We start from the raw sequence: 17,161 nt of genomic DNA on the forward strand, positions 1-17,161 counted from the left end.
GAAGCTACTGTATAAAGACACAGCTCGTTCCTCACAGCAGTCAGTGTGGGGGGGAGGAGGTGAGAGCTGACAGGACAGTGAGATGATATCTGGAAGTGTTTGTAATGATGCATAACTCTGCTCAGCTGTATTGCTTAGACAGTAGCTGCACCCAATAGTGAGGAAAGCATACTTTTTCTTGTCCTTTGTATGCCTGCTCATGATTGGTGAATCTCATGCAGGGGAACAAGTACACTCCCACCAGAGATGAACCTCTGGTAACATCTAGTTGAGTTGAATTTTAACAAATTTCAACGCAAACTTTACAAGCTAATATCTCCACAATAGAGAGAAGAAATTAAAACCTGTTTTACTGAGCTCTGCAGCATCTATTTCATGAAGTGGCCAGTTCAACATGAATAAACCGTTCTTTTTCTTGATTGACAGCTGGCTCACCATAGTTAGGCAGTGGGAAACCGGCTGTTAATCAGTGTGATATTGACAGTGATGCCCCGTCAGCAGAACTGCTCTGTCGACGTGACGTCACAGAAAGCAGGAGAATCCCCAAACTGCCGGATAACCTTTTGAGTTGGAATCGCACATCCAGCTTGTTTGTGTTGGTACGTTTGTTTTAATCTAAAAACAAAAAAAAAAAGGAAAAAAAATAATGGAAGAACTAGTTCTTTCATGTGCACTCTTGTTTCACTTACAAAAACTGCTGTAAATGGAATGTCAATAGGATCAACCCTTTTAAGTCATTTACATAGGCATGCAGATCATGAAATTGAATACAATGATACCTTGATATCTGCAATCTGATATCTTACTCCAGATAAACCTACCTTTTTCTTAATCTGTAAATGAGCTGTTGAAATCTATGGGCTGGACACATCTTCCTGAGAATCTGCCTCCTGATCTTATTTTAAATGAAATGGCGCATTACTCATGTGGGATAAGTATAGACTGACACGTTGTTGCCATAATCACACACCGCTTTGCAGTGAGATCAGAACTAACACAGTACAGCAGAAGTGAACTCATTACAAACACATTTGCAGCAGCACTTGTCCTCTCATAGTGCTGTCGAGCTGTGTGTGATTACAACTAACACAGTACAGCCTATTTACATATAAGAAAAATGGGGATTTCTCTGGAATAAGATGTCTGATCGCAGATGTCAACCTATCATTTTATTATGCGTCCTGTGACCTGCATGCCCATCTAGATGGCTTAGGTGGGTTTATTCTACTTAAAGATTCTCTTTAATAATCTAAAAAAAAAAAAAAAAAAAGTCATGCATTTTCCAGCCTAGCCAGATAATACCAGTTTATTTTTGCATCCATATATAGCTTACATAGCCTTTTTACTTTTTCAGAAACAAATGACTTTGTGGATAAACTTTTTGAAAGTTTGCACACGGGAAGCTATCTTCCACCTGAAGAAACTGTAAAAGTTGAAGAAAAGGAGGAGATATCAGAAAAGCACCATGTATCTGTGGCTGGAACAGGACAGGTGAGTTTTTGTGTTGCTTGGTGTCATTTGCCCTGTACTTGTATTCTTAAAATAATTTCTTTTACATGCTGATTATTAACCGGAACAGTGATATATATGATCAGTGGTCTGTCTCTCACATTGTATTAACTCCCAGGTTTTAGAGGGGATTACCCTATAATGAAGCAGTTGGAGAACATCACACACGTCTACTATTTGGTTTGTGCCCTTTTTGAGAAGCTTCACCTTATTTTGAATAGTCTAGTCTGTATCATTGCGTGTACCAGCTAGTTTACCAGTGATGCTTTTCTTGATTAGTTGGCTACTATCAAAAAATGTGGCTTGTGAAATTAATGTTGAATTTATAAATCCTATTTTCATGTGTTGAAAGAGGTTGTCCTCTACTTTAACATAGGCCATCAATCTTTAGGATAGGCCATTATTGTCTGATCTGTGGCGGTTTGACACCCAGTACCCCCGCCAATCAATTGTTCTTGGCGCCAGAGTCAGCTGAAAGCTCTGTTTGCTCAGCTGCTCCATCTGATAGTGGCCGAGACAGAGTGCTGCACATACCCCCCCTATTGATTTTTATATGTGGCGGATGTGCAGTACCTGGCTGCTGCCGCTAAGATCTTCTGGCCACCTGCACAGAGAACAGCCAGGTGTAATACCACCGTTCAGACATTGACTAGGTCATCTGTGTTAAAGCTAAGACAACCTCTTTTTACTAGAGCAGGATCTGTTAAGAGTCCTTATTTCTTGGCCAGGGTGGAAAAATATTACAAAGTAGGCCCCTCTCTGTAGGAACTGGGCTGGATTACATGGACACCCTATTGATCTGAATAGTTGCTTTTTATGCTTGGTGTCACCTGTCATGATTTGTACTTTTGCCCTGTCCTGTATTTGAATATTATGCCATTTGATGTATGTAACTGTTCTCTGGTTTCTATTAGCTGTAATTTATGTATTTTCTTGTGCTGGGAGTTCACCTGTAACAATATGTCTCCTTCCCCCAATACTTGCAGCCCTAAGTTATAATGTAATTAAGCTTTGTCAACACCACTAGTGAAGAATAGCCATTCTTCCTCACAGCAGGCGGCTAGTCAAATGTACATACTAGATAGACTAAGTGGAGCCAACCAGTCTAGAATCTTCTGGTGGACCCAACCATTGAATAGAAGGTGTGACCCCCTACCCCCCTTCCTGAGCGGATCCCAGGAACTCAGACAATCCATTCTTATTTTTGAGATCAGATGTGAGTTGATCCTTAAAGGAGAAGGAGTGGGGATTCTTAGCTGAGGCAAGACCCCTCGTCCATCTGTGACTGCGGAAGGGGCGAGACTTGAGCTGAGGACATATCTCGTTGTTCGTGAGATTGTTTTGGGATCCCTTGGACTCGTGTGGACTATTGCTTTGTTAGCTGGCACAAGGATTATCAGGAGGTGCCCCCGAATCTATTCTGTTGGACTCGTGGAAGGACTATTGTTTTCTTTATCGGGTGCGGGATTACTGGAAAGCACCTCCAGATCTGTTTCTTTACTTGGACTTATTGTGGACTTCTCGTGGACTTGAAGGACATTATGGATATTTGATGTTGTATGCTCCCTGCTTTAATAAATCTCGTTGGATCGTCCCTCGGCCTGTTGTCCCTTCCTGCTCTGCCGTACACCCCGTCACAAACTGGTGGGATCAGAGCAGAAGGAATGGAGGACAAAGGCCCATCAACATCGGGAACCAGCACCGCAGAGTACAAGAACTGGACTGCGATGAACCTACAAACAAAGGCCCGTAAACTGGGAGTCAGCTACAAGGGACTCTCCAAGGGACAGCTTATTGAGGCTTTGGAAGGAGTTCGCCTGCAAGATTACGCTGAGGAAGGATCCCCACAGCAAATGGAGGAAAGACGGCAGCCAGAGGTAAATACCCAAAAAAGTCAGTGGGTTGTGTGGTACGAGGAGTTGGCATTGCTGGGAGAAGAGGCCACCATAGACTATAAGAGGGAGGCCATTCACAGAGCTCAGGAGAGGGAGAGGGAGGCCATTTACAGAGCTCAGGAGATGGCATTGCTGGAGAGGCAGATCGCTTTGGAAGCAGCTAGAAGCTCCAGACAGACTGTAACCCCAGCACCCACCATGAGGGAACTTCCCAGAGTGTCCCGCAAAGACTTCAAGCCCTTTAATGAGGCTGCAGGCGACATTGAGGGCTTCTTCCAGGACTTTGAGCATCAGTGTCGATTAATGGAAGTCCCGGAAAGGGAGCGAGTCCGACATCTGGTGGGGCTCTTAGAGGGTGGAGCTGCCGCAGCCTATAGAGCTATGGACCCTCGGGGGGGGGGGAACTGTGGGAACTGCGGAGATTAAACAGACTATTCTAGAACATTATGCTGTTACCCCAGACACTTACAGGACTCGGTTCCGTACTTTAGCCTGCAATGAGGAAGTGTCTTTCAAGATGTATGCCCACAGAGTCAAACAAATAGGTCATCGCTGGCTGGAGGCAGAGGAGGCCTTAACCTGGGAGACCTTCCTCCAGGTTATCCTAAAAGCGCAGTTTTACTTCAAGTGGCCTGCTGAGATCCGGAATGGGTGGGTGAGAGGAGACCAGCCTCTGTGGAGGAAGCTGCAGTTCTAGCTGATGAGGCTCTCACCATCAAGCCTCAGTGGAAAAAAACTACTACTCAGTGAGAAAAAACTACCAGCCCCCCAACGCTGGCGGCCCCTGGTCCTTCGGCCTCCAATATTTACCATCCCACTAGACCATCAACTCATGGTGACCTTCGTGTGACTGTACCTCGCACTACTCCTGCTCCACCTTTGGGAATACGACGAGGAGAGGAAGTAGCAGAGCGCAGGTTTTATGGTTGTGGGCATCCGGGGCATCTGCAGGCCTCATGCCCAGCCAGCCCATGGAGGAGTCGTCCTCAAACCCCTACAGCACCTTCAGGCGAGATCCGGTCTCCAGGTTCCCTTACCCCTCGCCCAAGAGGACGCCTTGAATGGAGTGAGACCCAGCACAGATGCTATTGATGTGGGCAGCCTGGGCATCTGCAAGCCTCCTGCCCAGCTGTTCAAATGAGGATTGATCCTGTACCCAGTCGTAGTATTAATTATGTACAGCCAAGTGCCATGGAGGAAGACGTGTCACCACTACGTGAGGACTGGCCTAGTGCCTCACCCACCCATGTTGCACCACTAGGAGTTTATGGTGTGCGACCCGCAGCTATGACGACTTCTGCTCATCGAGGTAAGCACTTGCAGGAGGTCGTGCTGGATGGACAGAGACTTATTGAATTTTGTGACTCGGGCTTTCCTCACACTGGCTGATCCCCAAGTGGTTCGACCTGAGGCAATTCATAGAGGACCTGGGATTGTCATTAAACTGGCTGGTGGACAATGGAGGACTATTCCCACAGCCACTGTGGATGTGAACTTTGGTTTTGGGGTCAGGCGATGTGTTGTTGGGGTGATGGGTGGTCTGCCTGCAGATGTTCTCCTGGGCAATGATGTGGGAGAGCTACGATGCCAATTCGTGGCTGCATGAAGCCACATGTAAGTTACGCTCTGCCTGTGTGTACTTAACCAGCGACCTGTAAAGGTCCCTAGTACGTACTGTACACAAATTGGGAGGGGAAGGGATTGTCATGATTTGTACTTTTGCCCTGTCCTGTATTTGAATAATATGCCATTTGATGTATGTAACTGTTCTCTAGTTTCTATTAGCTGTAATTTATATATGCTCACCATTGTCCAATATAAATAAAGCTGGCACTTCCAATACACTACAAACAACACATGGTTGCCCAAAGGGTAACCATAACGAAGAGATCCAGAATAATACACATAAAGGCTTTATTGGAAAACTAAGTAACATGCATAAAAATTGCCCAAGCACCCTAACATAAGGTGGAGGCTATGTGCAGTACATCATATCAAAATATCATTTAGCATGGTAGTGGTATCACAATAACATATTCAATTCTGTATCTCTTAAGCTGCCTAAGCATGCCCAGATTTTAACATCAATAACAGTATACATAAACCATATGTGTGGCCATATCTACCTGCAAGCAGCAACACAGCGTTCCACCTCACCCCAAAATACGTTTCGCACCTGGCTTCTTCTGGGGGCGTGCGATTGAGAGAACAATAAAACAACCTGTGTGTTTATTTAATTAAAATTTTAGTAATGTGTGTGTTTTTTTTTTTTTTTTTTTAACCATTTCATGCTATTGGATTAATAATGGATAGGTGTCAGAATTGACGCCTCTCCATTATTAATCTGGCTTAATGTCACCTTACAATAGCAAGTTGACACTAACCCTTCATTACCCCATATCCCACCGCTACACGGGAATGGGAAGAGAGTGGCCAAGTGCCAGAATAGGCGCATCTTCCAGATGTGCCTTTTCTGGGGTGGCTGGGGGCAGGTGTTTTTAGCCGGGGGGGGAGCAATAACCGTGGACCCTCTCCAGGCTATTAATATCTGCCCTCAGTCACTGGCTTTACTACTCTGGCAGAGAAAATTAGTAGTGTGGAATATGCAAAAAAAATGGGGATATGAGATGGTTTACTGTATGTAAACCATGTCTCATATGTTGGGTTTAGGAAGGAGAAAGCAAAAGCCGGCAATTGAATTACCGGCTTTAAAGCTATCTAGCGCTGGATGAAATATAAATAAAAATTTTTATATATATATATATATATATATATATATATATATATATATATATATATATATATATATATATATATATATATATATATATATATATATATATTGTGTATTAATCCCTATACTATGTGTATCTTAGCTATTCTAACCTGTCAGTGTGATTTTTACTGTACACCGCACTGAATTGCCGGCTTTTCTCTCTAACACCGCTGCGTATTTCTCGCAAGTCACACTGCTGGTCCGTGTGTAATCCGTATTTTTCTGGCCCCCATAGACTTTCATTGGCGGATTTTTTGCGCAATACGGTGACAAACGCTGCATGCTGCGATTTTCTACGGCCGTAGAAGACCGTATAATACGGATCAGTAAAATACGGCTGATGGGAGCAGGGGCATAGAGAAGCATTGTACCGTATGCAATCCGTATTTTCTGCACCTCTCTTACGTCCGTAAAACACGGTAGTGTTAAGCCGGCCTTAGGGTTAGGGTTGGGGCTAAAGCTAGGGTTTGGATTACATTTACGGTTGGGGTTAGGGGTGTGTTTGGGTTAGGGTTTCAGTTAGAATCAGGGGGTTTCCACTGTTTAGGCACATCAGTGGCTCTCTAAACGCGACATGGCATCCGATCTCAGTTGAAGCCAATTCTGCGCTGAAAAAGTAAAACAGTGCTCCTTCCCTTCCGAGCTCTCCTGTGCACCCAAACAGGGGTTTACCCCAACATATGGGGTATCAGCGTACTCAGGATAAATTGGACAACTTTTTGGTCCAATTTCTCCTGTTACCCTTGGGAAAATACAAAACCTGGGGCTAAAAAATAATTTTTGTGGAAAAAAATTTTTTTATTTTCGCGGCTCTGTGTTATAAACTGTAGTGAAACACTTGGGGGTTAAAAGTTCTCACAACACATCTAGATAAGTTTGTTGGGGGTCTAGTTTCCAATATGGGGTCACTTGTGGGGGGTTTCTACTGTTTATGTAGATCAGGGGCTCTGCAAATGCAACGTGACGTCTGCAGACCAATCCATCTAAGTCTGCATTCCAAACTGCGCGCCTTCCCTTCTGAGCTCTGCCATGCACCCAAACAGTTGTTCCCCCCACCCCCCTCACCCACATTTAAAGTATAAACGTACTCAGAACAAATTGGTCAACAACTTTTGGGGTCCAATTTCTCCTGTTACCCTTGGGAATATACAAGACTGGGGGCTAAAAAATATTTTTTGTGGAAAAAAAAGAATTTTTATTTTCACAGCTCTGCGTTCTAAACTGTAGTGAAACACTTGGAGGTTCAAAGTTTTCACAACACATCTAGCTAAGTTCCTTCCAAAATGGTGTCACTTGTGGGGGTTTCAATGTTTAGGCACATATGGGGCTCTCCAAACGCGACATGGCCTCCTATCTCAATTCCAGTCAATTTTGCATTGAAAAGTCAAATGGCGCTCCTTCCCTTCCGAGCTCTGCCATGCACCCAAACAGTGGTTTACCCCCACATATGGGGTATCGGCGTACTCAGGACAAATTGTATAACTTTTGGGGTCCAATTTCTCCTTTTACCCTTGGAAAAATAAAACAAATTGGAGCTTAAGTAAATTTTTTGTGAAAAAAAGTTAAATGTTCATTATTTTTTTTTTTTTTTTTTTTTAAACATTCCAAAAATTCCTGTGAAACTTCTTGAATGTGCACCTTGAGGGGTGCAGTTTTTAGAATGGTGTCACACTTGGTTATTTTCTATCATATAGACCCCTCAAAGTGACTTCAAATGTGGTGTGGCCCCTAAAAAAAAAAAATGGTGTTGTAAAAATGAGTAATTGCTGGTCAATTTTTAACCCTTATAACTCCCTAACAAAAAAAAATTTGGGTTCCAAAATTGTGCTGATGTAAAGTAGACATGTGGGAAATGTTACTTATTAAGTATTTTGTGTGACATATCTCTGTGATTTAGGCTTTGTGCACACGTAGGAAAAGAGGTGCAGAATTTTCTGCAAAAAATCCGCATCTCCTGGCAGAATCCGCAGCCTTGGATTTGCCGCGGATTTTGTGCGGTTTTTATGCGGAATTGATGCAGATTTTGTGTGGATTTTCTGCGGTTTTTGCCACTGCGGATTTTTAACATGGAGGGGTGCAGAAAAGCTGCAGATCCGCACAAAAGAAGTGACATGCACTTCTTTCAAATCCGCAGCAATTCCGCACCATCCTCAATTTTTCCGCTCCATCTGCACAGCTATTTTTTTATCCCATTGATTTACATTGTACTGTACATCACAGTGCGGATCTGCAGCGTTTCTGTGCGGAAAAATCCGCTGTGGATCCGCAGCAAATCCACATCGTGTGCACATAGCCTAAAGGACATAAAAATTCAAAGTTGGAAAATTGCGAAAATTTCAAAATTTTCACCAAATTTCCATTTTTATCACAAGTAAATGCAGGTAATATCAAAGAAATTTTACCACTAACATGAAGTACAATATGTCATGAGAAAACATTGTCAGAATCATCAGGATCCGTTGAAGCGTTCCAGAGTTATAACCTCATAAAGGGACAGTGGTCAGAATTGTAAAAATTGGCCCAGTCATTAAACCACCCTTGGAGGTAAAGGGGTTAATCAGTCACAATTTATTGCACAAGTAGAAAAACCTAGTAAGGCTACACGGAAACGTGTTGTGCGCTAATTAAAGCACAACATTGCTTGTAATGATTTCTTATGGTGTTGGATTTTGATCTGTGACCGATGTTTCCAAATGTGTTGGATTTTCTCTCTGTTCACAATTCATACCAATCACACTTGCATAGACTTCAATGTAAGTTGCACGCTATATGCGACTTTTCTGCAACTTGGATGGTTTATGTCCACAGCAAAATCGCAGCTCTAAAACTTTAGACGATTGCTTTTTTGCGACACGTCGCTATGTAGCCCCAGCCTAATTGTGTGCACAGACATTGAATAAGTAATGCAGCATTTTCTCAGACACAGCATTAACAACCCCGTTCACACTGTCGCTTGTTGTTCATCTGGGTAAAGAAGGAACAGAGTGCATGAACAGATTAAGTAGAAGCCCGGAAGATTAAAGAAGCAGTTATGAATCACTGCTGTCTCGGCCCATTTTCATCACCAGTTATCCAATGCCCTAAACATCCCATCGCCCAAAAGAGCTTTCAACATCACCTCTGAGCAATTTATAGAAATAACCTCATTGTTTTCTAAAGTTAGCTACTGCCCCTCTATTTTTACTCCTTTTTCCAAGAGGATTGTTAAATTTACTTCTTTAACCCTTTTCACAACATGGCAAATGAAATTGCCTGAAACTTTTGAAGTCCAGCTATGATTGATCTATAACAGCCCCGAAAAAGGGCTGGAGCTAGACAACGGCAGCGTCAGCAGCAGCTCCTGCACTAATTGAGAGATCGGACGATCGCCTCATTCTAGATTGGAGATGTGTTCAAAGCAGTCACTGTGTCATTTTGCTGCGGATTTGCTGGGCTTCTGTTGCTGCTGCTGCTGACTGAAGACCTGAAGAAAAGAGAAGATCTCTTCCTGACCAGTTCCTGTCCTTTGCCTAACCCACCATCGAATACCCTCCCACCCACCTTCTGCTGCCGAGTGCTGATCAGCACTTGATCACTCGATTTTTTTTTTTTTTAAAGTATTTTTATTTTTCTTCACCTCTGTGCAGCAGTGGCGCACTTCACTGATCAGCATCTATGCTCACTTTTGTCCAGGGCTTTGTTTCCCTGTCCATTTTTTTACCCCCTCCCCTTACACCACCGTTGTGCGTGTGTCCTGCAGCCGTCGAGCGCTAATCATTGATGCACATCACTGATCAGCATCCTGTGATTTTGTTTTTTAAATATCAATTACAAGTAAATCTAGACTAGTTGATAGGGCTAGATTAGGGACAGTAAAAATATACGGAAGTAATCAACTTATATTGGAGTACTTATTTTTTTACAGAAATATAACTAGGACTAGCATCCAGATAGCGCAGTGAAAAAAAATCTAATAAAAATATTTTATTAGTTAAATTTACTGTATGTAGTACAACAAGAACATGGGGATGTTGATCTCTCTGATCAAATCCTCCAGCCCTACAGTGCCATGGGTAAAGCGAAGGTGTGGCACAAGAAGCTGGCTTTGCACATTTGACAAATGGCAATTTATAATGCTTACGTGCGATCACTATCTGCAGTACAGACTGGCACATTTCTTCAGTTTCAAGGGTGAATATTTGGAAGGGCAATTGCCCAGTACCTCTGGAACTGAACATGCACATACCAGGGCAACATTTCCCCGGTGAGGTCCCCCAATCTTGAAACAAAGGAAGGTCGCAAAAATGGAACAGTGTGTTACAAAAAGGGGGATAAGTAAGGACACCATTTTTTAGTGACACCTGCCCTGAAAAACCTGGCCTGTATATAAAAGACTGCTTTAAAGTCTACCACTCATCCATGGACTACTAAATTTATTTCTGACTTACTCTAATTTATTGCATGACAGGGTGCCGTTTACACAGCTTGCGTATATAACGCCAAGGGGAACCTACAATCCTGAAATAAATATACCCCATGAAAAGAGGTTTTGACAAAAACCACTAAGAGTAAAACACTTCCTAAATGGGATAAAATATATACGGTACTTTTATTCAACAAATTTAAAATATACCATGATAATCATATATATTAACCAATAAATAACAAGCAGGAGGGGATACATGAGAACAGGAGAAAAAGGTGGGAACACCTGGATATAGCAAAGTAATGTATAAATATAGCATATGTTTCAATTGCCTAGTCCTAAAGGAGTGCTAGGTGCACATCTATACAAAATATCCATGTATTTATAAAGTGCAAGTGCTTGTAAACATAATAGACCACCAAATTGGTTTTCCAGGGAAATGAAATCCCTGAAAAAAACAGGGACCAAAGTAAGTGAGACAGTGTTATATATTCTGATCCTGATAATGGGACCAGGCATAAGCAGTGTATACAAATCAAATAAAGCATTGTATATTTACCACACAGCTTGCGTATGCCAAACTGACACACTCTACAGAACTTAGATATGACACCACATTATAAAATTAACATACCAGGAAAACAATAGATCAATTCCAGTATAGAGTCACTTGTGGGGAGGTTTCTACTATTTTGGCACCTCAAGGCCTCTGCAAATGCGTCATGGCACCCGCAAACAATTCCATCAAAGTCTGCTTTCCAAGACTTCACTCCTTCCATTTGGAGCTAGGCAGTGTGTGCAAACAGTAGTTTTCCCCCGCTTATGAAGTATCGTTGTACTCGGGAGAAAATGCACAACAGATTTTGGGGTCAATTTTCTTCTGTTACCCTTACGAAAATGAGAAAAATTTGGGGCTAAAGCAACATTTTTGTGGGGAAAAATCACATTTTTTTTTTTCATTTTCACTTTTCAACTTAAAATTCTGTGAAGCGCCTGTGGGTTCAAGGTGCCCACCAGACATCTAAATAAATTCCTTAAGGGGTCTACGTTCCAAAATGAGGTCACGTGTGGGAGGTTTCCACTGTTTAGGCACATCAGTGGCTCTCCAAACGTGATTATCGTCTGCTCTCGATTCCAGACAATTTTGCGTTCAAAAAGGCGCTCTTTCCTTTCTGAGCCCTGCCGTGCACCCAAACAGTAGCTTTCCACCACATATGGGGTATCAGGACAAATTGCACAACAAATTTTGCAGTCCATTTTCTCCTGTTACCCTTGTAAAAATAAAAAAAAATTGGGGCTAAAGTAACATTGTTGTAAAAAAAAAAAAAAAAAAAAAAAATGTTGATTTTTTTTTTTTTTTTTGCCTTCCACATTGCTTTAATTCCTGTGAAGCAGCTGAAGGATTAATATATTTGTTGATTGTGGTTTTGAGCACCTTGAGGGGTGCAGTTTTAGAATTGTCACTTTTGGGTATTTTCTGTCACACGGGCTCCTCAAAACATGTGATGAGGTCCCTAAAAAATGATGCAGATGTAAAGTAGACATGTGGTAAATGTTTTTTATTCAAATACATTTTTATTAAGAATAACAAGGCAATTAACATGTTACATTTACATTTTCAATATAGAGTATTTCCCCCCCCCCTCCCCCTTCAAACAACCCTCTTCGATCCCAAAGCCCCCACCCCACAAAGCAGCTCATCTTGTTAATTACTACCATCATTAAAACAATAGAGTATCTAATCCCTCAACCATTCGTATAAGCCACACTTCACATTACTATCCCATAGCAATCCATGGAGACCACATTTTATTGAACGTTTTGTTTTCCCTTTCTTCTTATAAATCCCTTTTTCTAGTGTCAGGCCCTGTTTCACATACTTGAGGAACTCTCCTCTTGACGGCGGCTCTTCCCTAATCCAGTTTCTAGCTATCACCTTCCTAGCCATGTACAACAATCTAGCTATAGCTATCTTTAGGTGTTTATCCACCCCAATCTCATCCACGCATCCCAACAAACAGACAACTGGGTCCCTTGGCACCGTGCATCCATACGCACCTTCCATACGACTCAAAACTACCACCCAGAAGGCAGCCAACCTCGGATATGTCCACATCATATGGAAAATGTCTGCATCCGTAGACTTATACCTCGGACATTCAGAGTCATTACGCAATCCTGCCTTATATAGCACCATCGGAGACCTATAAACTCTGTGTATCACATAGAGCTGTGACAGTCTATACGGTTCACTCAGCGACAGTCTTGGGATCCATTCCAACACCGACTCCCAAGTCTCGTTATCTATTGGGCCCAAATCCCTTTCCCATTTAGCTCTCGCCATTATTGTGCAACAGATCCCTGTACAGAGTGGATATGACTCCTCCAGTCGTCCCGTCATTACACACATACTCCAGTACTATATCCCTTTGAATCCTAATACCTCCGATCCTACTCTGAGCTCCAAAGGCATGCCTCATCCGCAAATATTGATACTCCCCTGCAGATCCAAGACCAAATTCCGCCTGCAATTGGGAAAATGATTTCAGTTCACCTTGTTCAATTATTTGATACACATACTGAATCCCTTTGCCCAGCCACTCTATCAGTACCCCCAATGCCTCAAATTCTTTCAGATTGTTATTATGCCATAGCGGCGAGTATCTAGTCAAGTCCGTGATCCCACGTATGTGCCTCAATCTACTCCACAGCTTGCGTATCAACAGCAAAGTCGGATATAGCTTCCCCAAACTCTCCAAGGATCCATCCTCCAAACATTGTACCACTGGCCTTCTTTTTGTCGCCACTTCCATCAACTGCTGTACCGCTCCAGATGACCCCTCATGCGCCCAGCCCCTTAAATGCTGACTCTGGGCTGCAAGAAAGTACAACTCAGGGTTAGGCAATGCCAGACCCCCATCATCCTTGGGTCGCTGAAGTGTCTCCAGTTTGATACGCGGATGCTGCCTCCCCCAAATCAGATTCCTAAACAGAGTTGATCTGTCTAAATTTCCCACGTGGTATCCAAACCGGTGCATTGTGAAGAATATACAGTATTTTCGGCATCAGAATCATTTTGATAAGATTCACCCTACCTACCACAGACAAATGTAGCTTAAGCCATGCATCCGCTTTTGCCTTGAGGGCACCCAAGATTGGAGTCAGATTCTCATGTATATAGTCAGTGACCGGCATAGATACCCATATTCCCAGGTACTTAAATTTACTCGTCACCTCCAGTTGCCCATCCTCCAATGGCTCCCCATCCACATCGTCCACCTTAAACAAGATAGACTTACTCCAATTTATCCTAAGTCCCGACACTGATCCGAATCGTTCAATAATCCCAATGGCTCCCTCCAAGGATGCAACTGGGTCAGCCAGAAACAACAAAATGTCATCCGCATACAACGCCACCCTTTCTTCAATCACCCCATATTTAAACCCCGTCATCTCATCAGACCGTCGAAGCGTAGCGGCCAGTGGTTCCACCGCCAGAGCAAACAAAAGGGGGGAAAGCGGACACACCTGTCTCGTCCCTCTAGCCAATTGTATGGTCCGTGACAACTCCCCATTTACCCTAACCCTGGCCATCGGCATCGAGTACATTAATTGAATCCATGATATGAACTGCGGTCCAAACCCCATTCTTCGCAACACCTGCCAGAGATACCCCCACTCCACACTATCGAACGCCTTGTGAGCGTCTAGAGATGCAATAACTCTGGCCACAGTTATCGGCTTTGAGTTGCAAGTTCACATACAGCCTTCGTAGATTAATCGCAGTTGACCTATCAGGCATAAAGCCAGACTGGTCTGAGTGTATCAGGCCAGAAATAACACTTGTCAACCTCATCGCTAACACCTTAGCCAGGAGTTTAACGTCGATAGTAAGCAAAGAAATTGGCCGATATGAGTCCGGCTGTGTCGGGTCTTTCCCCTCCTTTGGAATCACCACTATTGTGGCCTCCCGCATAGATGCCGGTAGCCTTCCCCCATTCCTAGCCTCTTCCAAGACCGCCTTCAATTTAGGGATCAACACTTCCCCCAAGCTCTTATAAATTTCGGCAGGAAATCCGTCCACGCCAGGCGCCTTCCCATTAGCCATCGACTGCAATGCCCGTCCCAGTTCCTCCTCCGTAATGGGAGCCTCCAAATCCTCCCTAGCTGTATCACTCAGCCTCGGGAGCTCCAATTCCTCAAGGAACGCCACCGTGTCCTCCATTGACCCATCTACCCGAGAGGAGTATAAGTCTGCGTAAAAATCTGCAAAAGTCTCCAAAATCTCTGAAGTCTCAGAAACAGCAACACCACTCCCAGTCACCAAAGAGTGAACAAAGGAAGTATTTCTCTGGGCAGATGCCACCAGCGACAGCAAATGACCCACTGATTCGCCCTCCTGGTAATAGGCCAAATTCATGAATTCCCTCTTCCTTTCAGCCTTACTCAGCAAGACCGCCTCTAGCTGGCTTTGAGCTGCCTTTAACCTCCTCCCAGCCTCCAAAGTACCCATTATTACCATCTTATCTTCAGCCATCCTCAGCCCATCTATCGCCAACCTCTCTGCCTCTCTCGATTTCCGCTTACACCTGCTAATATCCCTGAACAACAGCCCTCTCAAGTACGCCTTCATGGCTTCCCACACAGTAAGCACATCTACGCTTCCCTCATTTATCTCAAAAAATTCCACCAATTCCTTCTTAATCTTCTCCAAGTCTATACTGTGTAGCCAATTAGGGTGAATTTTCCACTCCCTTCTGCTCCCGTTCCGTGTCCCCACTGATCGAAATTCCACTTCAGCTGGACTATGGTCTGAGAGAGCCCTAGGTAAATATCTCACGTCCCTTACCATCGTATCTAGTAATCGGTTACCCAGTGCCAGATCAATCCTAGACAGCGTACCATGAGCTGGTGAGTAGCATGAATACGCCCTTTCCCCGATATGCCTAACTCTCCATAAATCAACCATGCCCACTTCCCCGACATAAGTCCCAAACGTAGTGATATGTCCCGCCGTCCTATTCTGGGTGTTTTTGTTCTTATCCCAAAAGTCATCACATATATTATTAAGGTCGCCGATAATTAGTAATGGTAACGGTCCCCAGCGCTCTACCCTCTCCAGCACCTCTCATCTTCTTTCTTGAGTATGGGGCGGAATATACATTGCCACTATACACATCAATACTCCATTCATTTTACATTTCACCACCACATACTGACCATCCACATCTTCCCTTACCGCTACCTCCTCATATTGCACCCCCGCAGGAATCAACACACACACCCCTAGAGTACGTCGAGAAAGTAGAATGATACGCCCTCTGTATCCAGCGCCTATTCAATACATCCACCCTCTCCCGCACTAAATGTGTCTCCAGCAGACCTATCATTGAGACCTTCTGTTCTTGAACATACTGTAAACTTGCCGCTCGCCGTGTTTTATCCGCCAGACCTCTCACATTCCAACTCAATATTTTAATACACTCTCCCCCCCCCTGTGGCTCATCATTTCTCATAATATCCAATTTCCCAAGTATGAGCTGCCCCACCCCTCCCATCCCCCCTACCCCCTCCCAACTTACCCCCCCCCCCCCCCGGTGTAACGCATTCTTCCTCTCATCAAGAGTGGGGCTCCACTGCCCACTGCGAACACTCTCCCTCACTTAACCCTCTCCATTCGCGTCCCGCTGCCACACTAAACATAATTTCCCCTTAACTTTTACTTTATTATAACTTAACATTACACTTATATGACATATAAGAAAAGTACCAAACCAATTTACAGTATCCGTCGTAGCCCTCCTCCCCCACATTTGGTAGACGGTACTGTCCCCTCCGGCCAGTCCTCAACATGGCCCAGCAAAACCCTCAGCATTTGCTCAACTTTTTTAACCGACGCTAACAAGCGCAAAGCTCTTCGCCAACAACAGAGAAACCAATTTCCAGCCAAATCTCGCCGACATGTCAGTCGCCCACTCCTTTCAGCTTTTTCTCATTGGTGTCAAGCCACTGGGTAGCGTCCTCCGGTGTCAGGAAGAAATGTGTCTTATTAAAGGCCACCAGTCTCAGCTTGGCGGGAAACATCACTGAGTACTGCACTCCCAGCTCCCTCAGTCGTCGCTTGACTCCAGTAAACTTCATCCGCTGCTTCTGAACTGCAGCGGAATAATCCGGATAAATGGCGATTTTCTGACCTCCAGCCGTCAGATCTTCCATCTCTCTAGCCTTCCTGAGGATAATGTCTCTGTCCCTGTAATTGAGTATTTTAGCAAGCATGGTACGGGGATTTGCTCCTGGGGCAGGGGGCTGCGGCGGGACCCTATGAGCACGTTCAACAGCAAAGACTTTTGTCAACACTGTGCTCCCAATCTTCTCCAGCAGCCAGTTCTCCACAAACTCAGTGGGATTTCTCCCCTCAGTCTTTTCAGGCAGCCCCACTATACGTATATTATTTCTTCTGGACCTATTTTCCAGATCCTCATTTTTGGCAGCGAGCTCGGCTATTGCTTGGGCGAACTTCTTTTCAGCTTTTTGTAGCTTAACTATGTGATCTTCTGCCGTGCTCACCCTCTCCTC

The 17,161-nt window shown here is 44.0% G+C and overlaps 1 protein-coding gene across 2 annotated transcripts in view; it reads left to right on the top strand.

Moving 5' to 3' along the window:
• RBM27 (RNA binding motif protein 27) overlaps positions 1-17,161 on the top strand; it is a 77,647-nt gene that overhangs the window by 15,144 nt on the left and 45,342 nt on the right. For both annotated transcript variants that reach the window (XM_069764068.1, XM_069764070.1), the window contains exon 3: positions 1,355-1,491. In XM_069764068.1, coding sequence (XP_069620169.1) covers positions 1,355-1,491 — 137 coding nt within the window. The remainder of the gene's footprint in view (positions 1-1,354; positions 1,492-17,161) is intronic.

The sequence above is a fragment of the Ranitomeya imitator genome, chromosome 4, assembly GCF_032444005.1.
Source record: "Ranitomeya imitator isolate aRanImi1 chromosome 4, aRanImi1.pri, whole genome shotgun sequence".
Lineage (NCBI taxonomy): Eukaryota > Metazoa > Chordata > Amphibia > Anura > Dendrobatidae > Ranitomeya > Ranitomeya imitator.